General features: G+C 32.0%; 1 protein-coding gene across 1 annotated transcript; it reads left to right on the forward strand.

Moving 5' to 3' along the window:
- Positions 1-13,567: 13,567 nt before the first annotated feature.
- LOC108206093 (transcription factor MYC3) lies at positions 13,568-15,567 on the forward strand. The gene has a single exon (XM_064087625.1). The coding sequence runs from the start codon at positions 13,748-13,750 to the stop codon at positions 15,257-15,259; it is 1,512 nt and encodes a 503-aa protein (XP_063943695.1). The 5' UTR covers positions 13,568-13,747; the 3' UTR covers positions 15,260-15,567.
- Positions 15,568-17,929: the final 2,362 nt, after the last annotated feature.

Genomic DNA, 17,929 nt, shown 5'->3' on the forward strand with positions numbered 1-17,929 from the left:
AAGCGCAGAGCATACATCGAAGTGTGTGTATCTATTTAATCAACCTTATGCCTTGTTAATTCTGATTAATTTTGTCAATTAGTTCATCTAAAGGGAGACAAAGTGAATCAACATGACAGATTCGGGATTGTAAAGAGCATATTCAGCTTGAAATTTGAGTTGTAGTCCTTGAAAAAACTCGCCGAAAAGCTCATAGGATACCTAATACATTTTCTATTACAAAAGTGGAATTAATCAACAATGCGTGCATCGGTGATGCTCATTGTTCATTCATAAATATATGTTCTTAGAGTACTTTAATCTTGATTTACATAAGATACAGATATAGGTTCGAATCATTTATAACTTATCTTTAAATGAATCAATAGTTTCAAGATTAAACATTTTATTCAGTGACTTAGATTATTAATTTATTATAATTATAATATAATATCTTGTCTTGGTTTGTTGTATTTGGGTCGAAAGATGTATCTATCTAATAAAATTAATCTTTTTATCGAATATTAATTTATGAGACTAAATATGGAACATATTATCAACACTTATTTGTACACCGAATACAATTATTATTTTTATTTTTTCAATCTTGGCGTATATGTAATTGTAAGAATTAACAGTCTAAAATGATCCGTTGTTAAGCCATCGTCTCGGGATAAGAAACATCCGTGACAATTCATCAGAAAAAAGAAGTAAAGAACATAACAAAGTAGGAGCAGGTGGAATAAAACGTTCATATCAGAGAGTGTATATATAATGGTAGAAGATCGATGTATCAGCAGCCAACTCAGTTTGTTCCCCTCACGGAAAGATAACACAGCACTGCCAATCCACATTCTAATCACTACCAATAAATAAACAATAATTCCCCAATGATTGAAGAATATATTTAATATTATATAGTGATGAGAAATATAATCTCCTAATAATTAGGAAAACTATGACCACTTAACTAAGTGAAGCAGGTTTGGATGTGTAGTATAGTGTACTGGTAGCATGGGATAGCATGGAAGGGCGGGAAAAAGGAGGTTTCAAGAGTTGATGTTTAGCCCTACGCCTGCCCTACATTGACTGCAATCATACCGTAGTGATTGTTGATAGTGGGGACTGAATACAATTAGACCAGACCATGCTACTCTAAAGAATATTCAAGCTTTCACTTCTTGCTTGTGCGTATATATCCAGAAACAAATAGCAGTCCATTTATATTTGCGTGTATGTAGTGTATATAGACACGGTGTAGTGACAAATAATCATATAATTTTTTTTGGGGATGGGTGATAAAATATATAATAGGAAATGAATGATGGTACTTAAAAAAGTGATCAGATATTATTTAAAATCTTGTTTAAGATATTAAATTTACATATCACCTCTTGTTGCACAAATATTAAAAAAAATATCATATGTTTTGTTTTTGAGGAAAATATAACATAAATATTTAAAGAAAACTTTTTGCTATCTTATCGGAGAATTTAAAAATCATATATATTTAAAAGAAGCAGGGGTAAAATAGTAATCTAGGGGGCGGGAAGAGGGGTTCGATGATTGAGCGGTTGTATTTTCTGATTTTAGTGAAATGTAATTCTATAGTTAATTTGACGGAATATGGTCAATGGGGTGCAAATCGAAGCGCTTTTTAAAGTTTATGGTGCATATTATCAAAAAAAATTGTTTGAGACCAAATTGAAATAGCGCTTAAATTTAAGAGGTACAAAATGTCAATTACTCTGAAAAAAAGGTAAAAAAAATAAGAGGATAAGAAAAGTAATATGCACGGAGCGTCCTGAGAGATCTGATCAAATAATTACTTGAAATGAAAAAAAAAGAAGAGAATGATAGAACTATTTGGTAAACCATTCAGATTCGGTACTAATTTTATAATCTCAGAAAAATTTAATGCAAAACTGAGACCCATCTTCCCCCTATATACTCCTTCCATCCCATTTTAATTGATGTTTGATTTTTTCACACGCATATTAAGGTGTAAAAAAGTAATATTTATACTCAATAAAAAATAATTAATTATTATACCAAATAAAACTTTAGATTCTAAACTTGTATTTGATATAAATTTTATAAAAAATAATTATATTTAGATGTGATTCTTTTAACATCTTAAAATATGTGTAAAAAAATCAAAAACAATTAAAATGAGACGGAGGCTAAAAGGTATACTGTAGCACAATTAACATCTTGATTCTTGACTCATTTAACTCGACAAGACAGTAGTAAAAACAGATTAAGGTAAACATTCCTTGTCTGGTCCCATTAATAACCTAACGGTGTGCTATGCTTTTGCCATGTTTATCAGCTGATACCGGGACCGCTATATATTACTTCCAGAAAACACTTAATGCACCGTGAGGTAAAATGTAGATTTACCCATCACGAATATCTACAGAAATTTGGGAATTTTTCTTCGTTTCACTGGAATCATATTTCTATTTCACCGTTTAAAATAATGCAAACTGGAACGATTTAAGATTTAACTTAAACAGCTTCTCCATAATTCCATTACTAAACTAGCACCAATTTGCGTACGTTTGGTTGGCAGCATTCTAAAAGGAGATCATGCAGGGGTACCCAATCAAACGCTCGAATTCGGTGCAATTTTCGAAATGATTTCAATGAAACATGTAAAAGTTGGAATAAGCTGTGAGATTATAAAATAAAAGGGTTGAAATCAAATTACAGGCAATAAAAAATTTAATGAGTGCTTATAATTACTGTAATGCAAAGTTTTTATACTATTATTGTGAGATGATAAGGATTACATCTTATTGTATTATAATTTCGGTACTCCTAATTTCAAAGGATCAAGTTTATTATTACTATTCTTTTTGACAAAAAATAACGTTTATCTTTATGTGATGGTACTTAATCTTCTATCCAAAAATTTGTTAAACAAGCAAATCCTCCAAAATTTTACCCTCTCGGAGGGTGGTTGTAGGTGCAATGGCAAAGCTCTCCAATTCCTGAATCTAGCACCATATAGTGTCAAAAAACTCTTGAACATACAACTATTATATGTTAAAAGCATGGTGATATACAATACGTATGTCAGAGTATTATTCACAGATTATAGCCGCCCAGTAATGCAGTTAATCTAGAAGGACTAGTTTACAGCTATTGTGCAAAAGCAATCAGACCACGTACTTGAAACCTACCTTCTAAGTTTGCAGGACATTGATTCCATCACCCACATGCAATAATGCTTTCATTTCAGATGACTTTATAAATATTGCAAAAACTTTCCGGCGCTGTTTTAAAAGCCACCGGGAGTATTAGTTTGGGGCAAATAAAATCATAATTAAGTCACTGTTACGCGTTCATTACCTTGATAATCTGGTTGGACGAAGCCATATGAGCATTATTATCATTGCTGTCTTCGCGTGCAATTTTTTTCTTTTTTCTTTTTTTAAGATGAGTGAAACTAGTGCAATTACGAGTAGATATTTTTAGATCCTGTGATTGGTTAACGGGAATATGATTTACTATTCCACGGTGGCCATAAATTAATACCTGGAATATTTGTTATAATTAATTAGGATCAAACATTATTTATCAAAAATTAGTAGGATTTACCTATAATAATGCTTCGTCCATGATTATACACGTACGCAGGGACCAAAGAAATTGGTCAATATCCTTGGGCCACAAAGACAAGACATACATTTCTATCCCGAAAACACACATCTGGAACCCTCAATTACATTACATGTGAGGTCACACTTAATTTAAATAGCCCTCCTTCTAGAAGAACTTTAATACATCCATATGAATAATTGGATTATGAAAATTGATCTTTGACTGGCCAAAAACCACTCTATCCATGCAGAGACGGTTACAATCATGCTACAAGGTTGTGAAGCTGTAAATTGCAATCGCGCGAGATGGTTCCAAATTATGTGCCTACATCGAATCAAAGAATAAAATGAATAGCCGTAAACAAAATCAAAGTATAAAGAAACATAATTTGAAGGCAAAATGGTGAGAAATTAGAAAACAAAATTCAAGAAAGAAAATGAGTGTGTAAAATATGTGAAATCAAAAAATCAGATTCTAAAATTAATAATGTAGTAGATATTGATAGGAATGAAACTGAAACAAAACGCATATAAACTTCAAATTATTTTAGGTGCCAAAAGTTAAAACTTAATTGAAATCATATCCTACTGTGCTTTGCTGCTATAATTAGAAGTTATGAGGTTAATTTTAGTAATTAATTGAATGTATATATAATTTGCCGTAATATTAACATATAATGATTTTGCTAAACGTCTTTCTCTAGTACCATAACAATTAACTAGTGCAAGCCGCAAGGGGGAACCTATGACTAAATATATACGGTTAAAAGGTAATCAGCAAATATAACTGAATAAATACAAAACAAACGCCGCAGTTGTCCAACCTGCGAATGAAAAAACAAAACAAAGCAAATTTATTTGAAGTTAATACTCAGATGCTTGAAATGATGTGAAAAACAAAAATGGATTCATAAGAAGCTGTTGTTCAGTTTTCCTAATTTGCAACAGATTACAGAATTCGCTCGCAAGTAAATTTAATATATATATATAGACACACACACACAAATTCATGCAACTAGCTAATTGATTAAATGCCCAGTGTTTATTGATTATTAAATAAAACTATAAATTTGATGAAATTGTTAAGTTGTGTTCACACTTGGATGGAATAAAATGGAGAAAAATGTGATGAATTTTATACTCTAACACGGTGTCGGTTAGAGATAATGTCTATCATTTTCATTACTTTGATCATTCCGTTATTACTATGTTAGCTAGAATTCTGAACCACATGTTTTAGAAGAAATACTCATTCAATTGCTACATTATATTTTCTTATAATTTTTATCACAAAAAATTTAAACTTATTCATATTTAGTCAATTCATTTCATACTTTCTTTTTTCTCCGCGAAATCTCTATATAATATTTCATTTCATTCTTCTTTATTCCATTCCATTCAATTGAACACAACCTTATGGGTCAGAATCTGAAATGAACTGACATGTTACATATATCTATCTTCTTCTTTTTCTCTTTCATGATAAAACACTGATATGAAGAATACGTTGTAATTTACCTGACAATAGAGAACTAATGTAATTAGAAACTGTTGCACTTTTAGGTGGTATGATCATTTTGAACACACAAACACATATCTATCTTCTTCTTTTTCTCTTTCATGATAAAACACTGATATGAAGAATACATTGTAATTTACTTGACAATAGAGAACTAATGTAATTAGAAACTGTTGCACTTTTAGATGGTATGATCATTTTGAACACACAAACACATATAAATTTGTCATGGCCTGTGTAGACCTACTTACAAAATTGTAGATGATAAATGTCATCTAAAACATGGAAAACGGTCGAGAAAAATATGAAATTTATTAGCTATATAATTAATTATACTATTTTGGCTATAATTGATTATGGTTAAGATTTTTTGTCATATTAATTGAGGATAATCGAATACATACATGGAAGACCTTTTATGAGGTTTAAGAATTCTGATGGCCCTGAAATTAACAAATTCAGAACTCTAATTTGCTGAGATTGGTTTAATGTAAACTTGACTATTTAAAATAATATATATACTGTTGTTTTCTTAAGTACGCACGTTTTGTGTGTCTGGAGCCAGGAAACTCATCAGTATGTATCTATAATTTTTTGTGCGTTTGTGTAAATGATAAATCCTTGGCAGAATGAGAATATTTTGATCAGATATATATACCCCATTAGTTGCTACAAAATCGCTACAAGTCAATTGTGGACGATAAACCAATATTAAAACCCCCCATTGTCTCTTTGTTGAAATAGGTGATATAGATTTTTTGATCGATGTCAGCTGTTCTGTCTTTATCTAAATAAGAGCAGGCGTTCGAAAACTGCAATTTCCATGTGCGCCATATATGTAGCCATAGCTACTCTAATCTCTACTCCCTCCGTGCCTTTGATATGTATACGTTTGGATTGGACACGGAGACTAAGAAAAGTGTATAAAGTAATATAAAGTGAGAGGAAAGAGAAAGAAAAGTGAGTAAAGTGGTGGAATCCATCAATATATAATTGATAGATTTGTAAAAGTGGATGAAAGTAGTGGGTGGTTGGGATTTTTATAATATAAAAGGTTATCATTTTGGGAAGGTTTTGAAATGTATAGAATTAAGTGGGACATCCAAAAAAGGAAAGTGTATAGAAATCAGAGGGACGGAGGGAGTATGTTATATTTTCCTAAAAGTTATACTATAAACATAATATTGTCAATCATAGCTTTAATTTCATTGCAAACTCTTATTTACCATAATAAAACATGAAATATAAGTGTCACCTCTCTAACTGTACAAAGAGAAGTTGATATAAATGCTAAACATCTGTTTAAAACACTCTACATGTATGGGAGTGCAGCCTTTAACGTTTTTGTTTCAGTCCATACCAATCACTCAATCAAGAATATTCACTCATTCATTCGTGTCACCACAATGTACAGTATTACTTCTCTGTAATCGGATGATGGAACTAAATTTTTAAAAAAATAGTATTGCATTCATAAAATTAATTATAAAATTTTGCACTAAATGACATGATAATTATTTTAATTTGGTGTTATTAATTAATACACATACGTACGAAGACCCATTCCAATCAAAACTCATTCCAATCAAAACATAACATATACTCATTTTATATGATTTGACCCAAATTTGTACATAATTTTAAATAATGAGTATTAAAATAAATATAATCACTAGTTTGTGGACACTAATATGAAAAATATTTATTTACTTATTTATTTTTCTCAACTAAAATCAAACTCCATTAGCATCCGTTGGTCCGGTTCTGCACAGGCAAATATATGTATATACAGAATAAACACACTCAAGTAAGTGACAAAACTAGGTGCTGAGGTACGAAACTAGACCTAGGTCAGGAGGCGAGGACGTGGGGCTATAGCTAATCCCAAAAACTTTTAGCATTAAATATTACATGCCCTTGAAATCGTATCCACTTCTCGAAGATCTACAGAGGAGTCTGCACCAGTCAAATTTTAAATGCACTTCGCGTTGGTCTTAGAGCTTGTTTGTTTTCATTTAAAGATGATAAACAAGCCGACGGGTATGTTATTGGTACAATGCTTAACTGGTTACCTCATTCGTGTGTGTCTGCGTATATGTCTCATTCCTTCCTTCCTAAGAAAGAACTTGAATGGTTATTGTCAAGGTAAGACAAATTTGTGTAAAAGTACAGACATTCACAAATATGGCCATATATACATGCAACGTTTCTATGTGCTAGTTCAAAGGGACTGGTCCTTCCGCTGGTTAGAAGTATTTCAAACGAAAAGTTTGATGGAATGTATAGTTGGACAGGAATGGTAATGATATTGAATGAAAAGTTACTAACAAGAAATTTTATTATTTCAATATAAAACGAAAATTTTGATTGAAGGTGTTGCCTGGATGGCCATGGCTACAGGCGCTCTGTCTACAAACTTAGTTGAAATTAAAAATTAAAAATTAAAAATAAGTATTTGGGATTGTAATATTTAGAGCTTAATAAACTAAAACATAATCCAAATTATCCAAAACTTGCAATTCGATTATTGAACTAAAAAAATTTACATTATAATTCAAAAAAATAAAATTTGCATTTAGATAACGGTCGCTAACATAAATAACCGAAGAAAAGTTAAACTTGCAACTTATAAAACTCAATTCAATCCCAACTTGCATTTACATTATTAAATTTATAAAAACATGTAACTAGATACACTGAAATAATAATAAACTTTCATATAAGGTACTCAACAAAAATAAACTTGCAATCACTCCCATCTCTCTCAATCTATCTCCTTTCCCAATCTCAACCGCTCTCCTCTTTCTTCTCTTTCAATCTTTTTGATATTTACATATTCTGAATTATAACATCAAAAATAATATTTTTGATGAGTTGAATTTTTATGACAAATTTCTGAAAAAATTGAAAATCAGCTTTCTCCAAGATATGGGGATCTGCTATATGCAACAACAATGTCAAACATAGCCTCTATCTCTCCCCTCTTTATTCTCTCCAAATCTCTCTCAATATCCATCCTCTCTCGATCTCACTCTAATCTCAATATCTCTCGATCTAACAATTTTATCCTGAATACTATAATATTAATTGTAACACAGTTTTTTTTATATAATTTTGATAAGCACAAAGTTGATTTCAATTGTTATTTTTTATATTAAAATTAAAAAGATTGATTTAAATTGAGCAAATAAATGTACATAAATGAAAATATGTTATAGTTTAAGAATTTTTAGGATTTGATTACCTAATTACAAGTTGAAGATCAGCTCACTTATCCGATTGCAAGTTTATATTAGTTCTGTTAGTCGAGTGAAATTTTTTGAGTTCAGTAACCCAATTGCAAGTTTTAAGTTAGTTCAATAATGTTTTAGTCTATTAAACTTAATATCTCAATTTTATGCCCACCCCACCCCTGTCCTGATTCCGACCCATCCTTCGATCACTTTCATCATCTTTGATTACCATCATTAATTTCAACTTGGAAATCAGTGATCAGAACAGTTACATTTAGTGATTATTTAGTTTTATCACAGCCCATTCCACACTAGTCCCGGCCTAAGCAACAACCCCATTTCAACTGAAAATAATTGCAAAATAAGCTTCACCCCCACCCCACTCCCAATCTTAAACAACAATCTCATCCTAGCTAAAATCTGTTATAAAACAAGCGGAGACAAGCCCGGAGTCTTGAGCCAAAAAGAATCAAGCCCTTGCGACTCAAGCTGCAATTAAACTAGCTCAAAGAGCTGCAACACTTAAACTTACTGTGACTCAGTTTGAGCGAGAGACTATGATGGTACATGGTTGAGACATCATTTTTATAATCATGATTTGGTTAAGTACTCAAAACAATATATTTGAACTAAAAATCATTAATTTAATTATTTAATATATTAATTTAACTAACATTTTTCATATTTAAAGCCATATACAAATAATTACATAAATAATGATGTAAATAATAAAAATAAAGTTGATTTCTCATACCCATATTTCACAGTATACCTCCTTCCTTCGTTATCAGAAACTCTTATGTTGGAAGTTCCGGTGTAATAATTTTAGATAATTATTACTCCCTTTGTTTCAAATTATATAAATTTGTTTGACTAGCACGATTTTTAAGAAATTAAAACGTGCACAAAAATAAAATAATGGGTGCTAAAGTAAGTGTATTATATGAATATGTGGTTGTGATAGGCTATGAATGGATGGTTCATTCTTTTTGACACATCCAGAAAAAAAAAGATCATATAAATTAGGACAGAAATAGTATATTAACAAAAAACCAATTATGTGTTTAGAATGAACGTAATAACAATACCCGATAACGATCCTTTACAATCTATTTGTTGTGTAATAACTTGTAGCTACTTAACAGGATAGTACTGATTAACAATATTGCCGAAACTGGTTTGGGAAAATTGCCCGAACACTACATACTTCCAAGAATATCCGGTAACATGAGTAAAAATTTGTTTGTCAAAGTAAAAATAATACTGTCTGCTAATTTAACACTTACACATTTTGTGAATTTCCTGCTGTCTACTGACACCTATTTGTTTTATCAACTGCGTGCCTGTTTGGAGTGAACATCTAGAAGTATAGATAAAGATATATACTTCCCTCCGTCCCACCAGATTCTTTACAGTTTCCTTATTTGGCCGTCCCACCCATTTCTTTACATCACAAAACTTTCCTAAAATAGTTAATGGTCCCACCATTTTCCCATTTTTCCTTCCTTTTCACACTACTTTTACTCCACTAACTCTCTTTTATATATTAAAAATCAGTAGGTCCCACCACTTCACCCACTTTTCCTTCTGTTTTCCACTACTTTATAAATATTTCTTAACCTCCGTGCCCAAACCCAATGTAAAGAATTGGATGGGACGGAGGGAGTAGAAATTGATGCCAAATCGTCTTATCAACAGCCGATCAAAAGTAGCAAATAATAGGCGCATCAAAGTTTAGAGAGGACGTCCCCTTACAGGAGAGAACCCTATATCAAGAAGGTGCTGTGGGGACAACTCACCTTCAATTATTACCAATCAACAGAGAAGTTAAATTAACAGTGAATATATTTTGTTTAGTTGCTGAAATTCGGCTCATAAATAAATCTAATTAAATTCCTATTTTCATATATGTTCTTACATTAGTTCAGCTAATGCTTGAAATATGAGCTTATATCTCACATGCTTTCTGATGCTGTTGGACCAGTCATCTAGAAGTACGGTGACAATGAGAGAGCAGCAAACAAGAGCTTTACATATATATATGGGCCCCTAATTTGCAGAATATTTAAGTTTAACTTTTTCCCCCAACTTCCCTAATTTTAACTATTGATGTTGAAAGAATTAGACAGAAAGAAAAGAGACTTTTGATACTGAGGATTGGATGACCAGAATGTGTGAAAATAAAATATTTAGATTCGACTAATATAATTGAAATTTAGCAGCCATTATCAAAAATAATATTATGACCCATAGAATGAGTTCATGTGTATGTTTATAAATGGAGAGAAACAACCCACTATAATTAAATATAAAATCCTGTGCAAACCCAGTGGTTTAAACTAAGATATCTTGCCTAGTGTTGTTTTTAAAATAATAATAATTAATCACACTATGATTAAATAATATGAAATAATGTAAAATATATAGATGGTTGAGGTTGGTACACTAGTCTCATGTAGTCATGTAAAGGTTTTGGATGTAATAGTCCAATGCATAACTAAAAAGTAAGAATAAAAATGAATAATTATAGTCACACAGCTTTAATTTTACTCTATGCGCCCGGACTCGGTTTTGTTTTTTTCGCTTAACAGTAATCTTAATCTCGAAATTAGTTATAATCACATTAGGATAGTAAACTATTTGAAACTAAATTTTGTTAAATAGACAGGTAATAATATAAATATGAACACATGGTTCGAAAAGCTGTTAATACGACATGCCCTACAATGAAAGAAACCCTACAGCTCCGATTGCGATGGGTTCTCCTGTGGTTGTAGTTTCTTGTTTTTCATCACCTCCGTTATCTAGAAGGAAACCAGAACACATGTACTGTGTACCCGATCCGTGTAGCTGAAATTTGCTTTCTTAACTTTATACAGCACTTAATAATTGATGGTTGAAAATACAACGAATTTTTTTCATGTCTGCGATTTGTTTTTTTTTTTTTTTTTGAACAAAAGTCTCCGATTGGTTGTCGAGGTTTTCAAGACTAAGGAAGAAAATATTTTTGAGCAACTTGCGGGGCGCAACTTGGCTGAAGAATTAATGAAATGTGTATTGTAGGCGCATGTCAAGGGTAAAGCCGAAATCTTTCTATTATTATTACGATAATTATCAGAAAATTGATAAAAAAATATTAAACTTCTTAAGTAAGTGGAAATTACCTGTTTTCATAATTTAAGTCAAAAAATATCGATGGGATACTCACTGGGCGGGTGAATACGCTTTTGAATACTTACAAATATATCTTAAATGAAATACAAATAATATTGAATATGAATTCAAAAATTACATTTTTATTGATGTAATATAGTCTATTTAGACCATTTTAAACTATACTGGATTCTTAACTAAAATTAGTTAAAATCATAATACTCCCTTCATCCAATTTTTATTATCAACTATTAATATCCATATTTTATTCGGTCAAATTTACTATATTGATAACCAAAAGTAGAACTTTTTTTTCGAAAATATTATAAAAAATACTAAATAATTTTAAACCAATTAAAATTGTAGGGATATAACAAGAAAATTGTTTACCAATTTATCATGACTCTTAGATTTTGACAATATTTCTGAGACAAGATAATTTGGAATGATGACGGTAAAAACGGGATGGGAAGAATACCATACAATCTTTATACTGCAATACTTTTAATATGTCTATTACTATTAAAATATAAAATTTTATATGGGCAAAAATTTTATGCAGTTAATATTTTATATTATTGTGCTACCAATTTAGTTAACCTCGTTGTTAAAGAGGTTTTAAATTATAAATATTTAGAAATATTATTCTTCGGAGACATAACATGCATATGCATATAAGTGACAGAATATCAAACTTCCAGGAAAGTTAAATTGCAGACAAGTGATAAAATATATATGCACATTAAATATAAAATACAAACGGTTCATTTTTTAATTAGAAAATAAGACATGGATGGTGCTTATTTATATTGTACTGTTCTGCTGTATGTATTTGAAGTACTATTTCTTGAACGATGATTTACTCGAGATTTGTGTTATTCCAAATCCTGTGTAAAAATAAAATTGTTACGGGGATGGCAAAAAGTCTTAAAATTTGGGTGGAAAGGTGGGGTCGGAACAGGTCCAAATTACGAAGCAGAAAGGAATATTACGCGGTGAAGACACGCCCTCAAGAACGTACATCACGAGGGGCCTCTACTTATACACCATTGAAGCAACAACAGCAAGCTACGAAGTGACAAACTTCTCATACATGTCTGATTTTTAGTAGCTTGCGCCCTTTTTTTTTTTTATAAGTTGATAATAAGATTTTAGTCGATGATTAGATGTGTTCTATCATAATTAACTTCAATTTATTTCGAACTAGCTCAAGATCTGCGTTATAAAATTTCAAAATATTTTTCCTTGTATTTACAAGAAAAATGACTATTTTCTGCTAGATTCTAATGATGAGAAATATATATCCGAATTTTATGAGGATGGATTATTTAATATAATAACTTTATATAATACTGATAAAGTTTTGAATGTGACAGTAAATACATTTTGATTGAATAATGAGTAAAGAAGTGTAATAATCTAACATAATCAATTATAAAAAAATGTTAATCTAGAATAACCTATTATTAATAATATGTCTAACGGTAAAAAAAAGTGAATAATAAATATTCTAAAATGAATAATAATATTGCTCTCATGCATATATTCATTAAAAGTTTAATATTATGTTATTCAAGGACTTTTTTTTTTCACTCATAACGTAGCCTGAAAAACACGCAACGAGAAAAAAAAATTACAAGCAAAGAGAAATTAAATTACCTTTGAGTTAGGAGGTTTAGAATAAAACAAAAAGTAAAATTTGACCAAATAATAGTGCCTACAATTGGAGTGTTGATTTGTGTGGAGTAATCGTAATGGAACACTAGTGATAAAAAGCTTAAACAGAAAGGTTACATCCTGAAAATGAGAACCCTAGTCAACATATGTCCACCTTCATGTGGAGCCCAACCGGGGACAGTGGGGACCGACCCAGATGCGTCTCGTCTTCATGCTCAGATCGACCACATATGATAATGCTGCCCAACAGTGCAAGTGGAATATCAACTGTTCACAATATACCTATATATATTAATTAATTATTTTTATTCTTCTTTACTGTACCTGTATTAATAATCATTCTTTGCTAATGCGTAGTTAAGTCGACATTCTCATCTTATAAATACAGCCGCTCATTGGCTTGACATTTCGTGTAGTTCTAGAAAACTTTATTTGACCTAAAGAAATAGAGACAACGAGAGCACCAAGTATCATTGCTTTACTTCTCTCTTTGAGACCCTCTCTCTATTCTCTATACCTAGCTCTTTCATTTCCTTTGAGTTTTTAGTAAAAGATACAAATAACCCTAGCTACTTGATATGGAAGACCTCATCTCTTCCTCCTCATCGTCTTCGTTTCTTTGTCACGGCGGAGCATCTCCAACCATCCAACAACGACTTCAATTCATCATGCAAAGCCGCCCTGAGTGGTGGATGTACTACATCTTTTGGCAAACTTCGAAAGACAGTTCCACTGATCGCCTTGTTCTTTCGTGGGGCGATGGCCACTTTCGAGGCAATAAAGATTTTATGCTCAAGGCTGCGAATAGCAATATTGGACTCGGACCGCAAGATCAGCCTCAGCAGCCTCAGCAGCCGCATCCTAAGTTTGGGTTCGAGTTGGAGAGGAGGAAAGTTGCTAAAGGGATTCAATCACTCTTTACCGATAGCCTGCCAGGCATCGACGGGGTCGTTGAAGCTGATTTCCCTGATTCCGAGTGGTTCTTTATGGTATCGGTGACTAGATCTTTTGCTGCTGGAGAAGATAATACTGTTGGCCGGGCTTTTAGTTCGGGTTCGTACGTCTGGTTGGCTGGTGATCATGAGCTTCAGTTTCAGAACTGCGATCGTGCTAAAGAAGCGTATCTTCATGGAATCAAAACACTTGTTTGTATCTCAACTCCATGTGGTATTATTGAGTTGGGCTCATCGTATGTGATAAAGGAAGACTGGGGTTTAATTCACTTGGCCAAATCTCTCTTTAGCCCTGATAACAACGGTACTACTAATATTATGCCTATAAGCAACATGAGTAGCCCTAGTGCAATTGCTCACGCCCCTCCTCAGAATCCTACTCGAAGTCTTTCCTTTTTTGATATTAACGCTGTTTCAGGAGATCAGAATAGGACTTCAGGAGACGAGGATGGGAACGTAAAGCCCGAAAAGAAACTTACCAAAGTGGGAAGATCATCTTCCGATTCTGAGAATTCTGATTTCGAGAGCACTCTTGCTCCTGATTCTAGTATGAACACGAGGATGAAGAAAAGAGGAAGGAAGGCAGCCACGTCCGGGCGAGAGTTAGCACAGAACCATGTAGAGGCTGAGAGACTCCGTAGGGAGAAGCTCAATCACCGATTCTATGCTCTCCGAAGCGTGGTTCCTAATGTGTCAAGAATGGACAAGGCTTCTTTACTTGCGGATGCAGTCACATACATCAATGAACTCAAATCAAAAGTGGAGGATTTGGAGGTTAAACTCCGCGAAGAAATGAAGAAGTCAAAATGTATCACCGATGTAGTGTATGATACTCAGAGCACCTCTACAAACGTGTATCACACTGCTAGGTCATCCATGAGTTATGGACCTGTGAACATGGAAGTGGATGTCAAAATTCTAGGGTCACAAGCTATGATACGCGTACAAAGTCCTGATGTGAATTATCCGGCTGCAAGACTGATGGACGCTCTTAGATTGCTAGAGTTCCGAATTCATCATGCAAGTGTGTCAAGTGTCAAGGAAATCATGCTTCAAGATGTTGTCATCAAGGTTCCTGATGGACTGACAAGCGAGGACGCCCTCAAAACCGTGCTGCTGAGAACACTGCAGATGTGATCCATCAAGACTGCTGTTCTGTTGGAACTTAATATATGTATCGTAGTCGCCTAGTGATTAACGTGTGTTGTAATATCGATCAGCTTCTTTGTCGTAGTAGACTTAATTCTCCTTATGGAACTTCTATCCTTAATTATATATATCTATGTGTGTTTGTATGTTTATACATAGACACATAAATATATATGCTAGGTTTCTTATTTTGTGTTCTGAAAATGTGAAATCTAAGGTTGGAAGCAATGTTGAGTGATGAAGTTGATGTTATGTTTTCTGTAAAAATTTAATGTGGAATTGAAGTACGTTCTTCATTTGTTTTCTTCTTCAATTTAGTTAAATCTCCAAGTTCATATTTTGTATATACATGTATAGGTATATATCAATCTGGCTTGATTATGATGAGTATCCGAAAACTTTGCAAATTTTACAGTTGCAAATGCAGTATATAAACAGCTTTGAATATATACTTATCGGGTGATCTCTAAACTTCTTCTGCTTGAGTGATTCACAAGGCAATACATAGTTTTGAACCGTAAGTCATGTGATAATATATGATCATCACATATCTAAATACTCAGTGGTAAACCGTAGCGTGGTGCCCTAATTATTATTGTAAAAGGTAAATCAACGCTAAACTCATTTTTGAAAATTGCCGGAGAAAATTAAGGTTACGAGTCCCTATCAGATTACTCAGAAAATTAGGGTGATAAATGACAATCTTGGCCGAATTCAGTTCCCGCCCCTTACTTTCTGTTTCTGAAGCAATAACATGTAATAATTCTTACATATGTGTGTTATATGTGTGTGTGGATAAATTATTCTTTATATAACTGATATATCCTCGATAAATATTTGCCCTGATCTTCAAATCGAATAATTAAGTACAAAACTTCAAGCGGAGCTCGAAGTAAGCTATCATCCGTAGAGCCCTTCCCCTTACTTGCGATGCCATTCTTGTAGATCCAGACGTTGCTTAGTTGGTTATAAAAAGATTTGATTTAAAGATCTTAGTTAGTTGCTTAGTTGTGCCAAACTAATTAATTAGTTTGTACAGTCACTGGATCTTACGAAATGAAACTCGATTCCCCGTCTACTAGCTGCGCCTTACAATGGAGAATTTCATACCTTCAACTCATCAACATAATTATATCACACATTTTGACAAAAGATGATCATTTTGGAGGACTAAAGAGAAATATAACACTTAAATTATGACTAAATTACCGGTTCTTCACAATCTTGTTAATATCGGCAAGAGTGAAATCCGAATAGATTCTTTTTCTTGATAAGATAGCCCCTCACTTAGATATTTATTATTTTTGAATTTATTATATATTTTTAATGTTCCCTCCTTTAAATGTCCAATATTATTTTTGGGTCCTTAATTCATCCCGTACAAAATTCAATAAATCGAAATATTGGGCGTTTAAGGATTTAATTTTGAAATTCAAGTCCCCTCACCCCCACAGTCTGAAAATTTGATTTCATGTTAACTAACTATTTTTCTTAAAAAAACATTGGCTATTAGGATCACGTGCATCATATATTCTCAACAATTGTGCAACAGAAATCCTCCACCTGATCTGTCATAGATATATCGAGATCATCAAGAGTCCATAGAATTAATTAAGAAGACTGTCTCCGAATTAAGTGTATATATATCCACAAACCTTGTTCGGAGTGCTAACTTACAACAAATTACTCTAGAAACTCAGTGCGATCTTCTGAAAATTCACGAATAAATTAGAATTAGATGTGTTATACGTGGAATTTAGTTCGAAACTTCTAAAATTTAGTTACGTAAAAATATACTCCCTCCGTCTCAATTTATAGGTCCATTTTGGAATAAACACATATTAAGAAAAAAGTTGATTAGATGGAATCTTATCTCATGTATCATTAATTAGTGTATTGATAAGTGAGAATATTGTTGAGTTTCAAAAAAATCACAATAAATATAGGGATTTAGTGCATTGAGAAATGAGAATAATGTTGAGTTTCAAAAAAATCACAATTAATATGTAGATAAATTTGTATTGAAAGAAGAGAGGGACAAGTATTTTGGGACAATTTTTTTTTTCTAAACTGGACCTATAAATTGAGACGGAGGGAGTATATATAAACATATACCCATAATTAATTTTAATATAAAATTTGCAAACTATATATTGTAAAAAATATTACGAGAAGTTGCAGATGATTTATACGGACACAGTTTAGGAAGTCTACATAACACTACTGGATCATTAATGTTTACCAACCACGTCAGACGTATTGTACCAAAAAGTGTATATATGACTTATTAAAATAATGTTATTATTTTGTGAAGGATGTAATTAAAATACACATTATTATTTTATCAATTTTAAACTGTTTTAAGCATCATTTGCCGTTGTTGGTTATTAAATTTGTTTTGAAATGTGCTTATAATCTTTAATATATATAGAAAGAAGAGGTGAGTAAGTTTTTGGTTTCCCTTAGTAGTGGTTTTGGTAATAAAAAATAGGGTTATAATAAAAAAAATAAGATTTAATCTGTTAAAACCGAGAAGAAAGATTAATCAAATATTAATCAAATAATCAATTAATAATTAAAAATTAAATCGATTTTATGAATTACGGAAGAAAAATTAATGGATGAATAATCATTAATTAATTGACGAATTTTGGAAGA

This window comes from Daucus carota, chromosome 2 (assembly GCF_001625215.2).
Source record: "Daucus carota subsp. sativus chromosome 2, DH1 v3.0, whole genome shotgun sequence".
In the NCBI taxonomy this organism is placed as follows: domain Eukaryota; kingdom Viridiplantae; phylum Streptophyta; class Magnoliopsida; order Apiales; family Apiaceae; genus Daucus; species Daucus carota.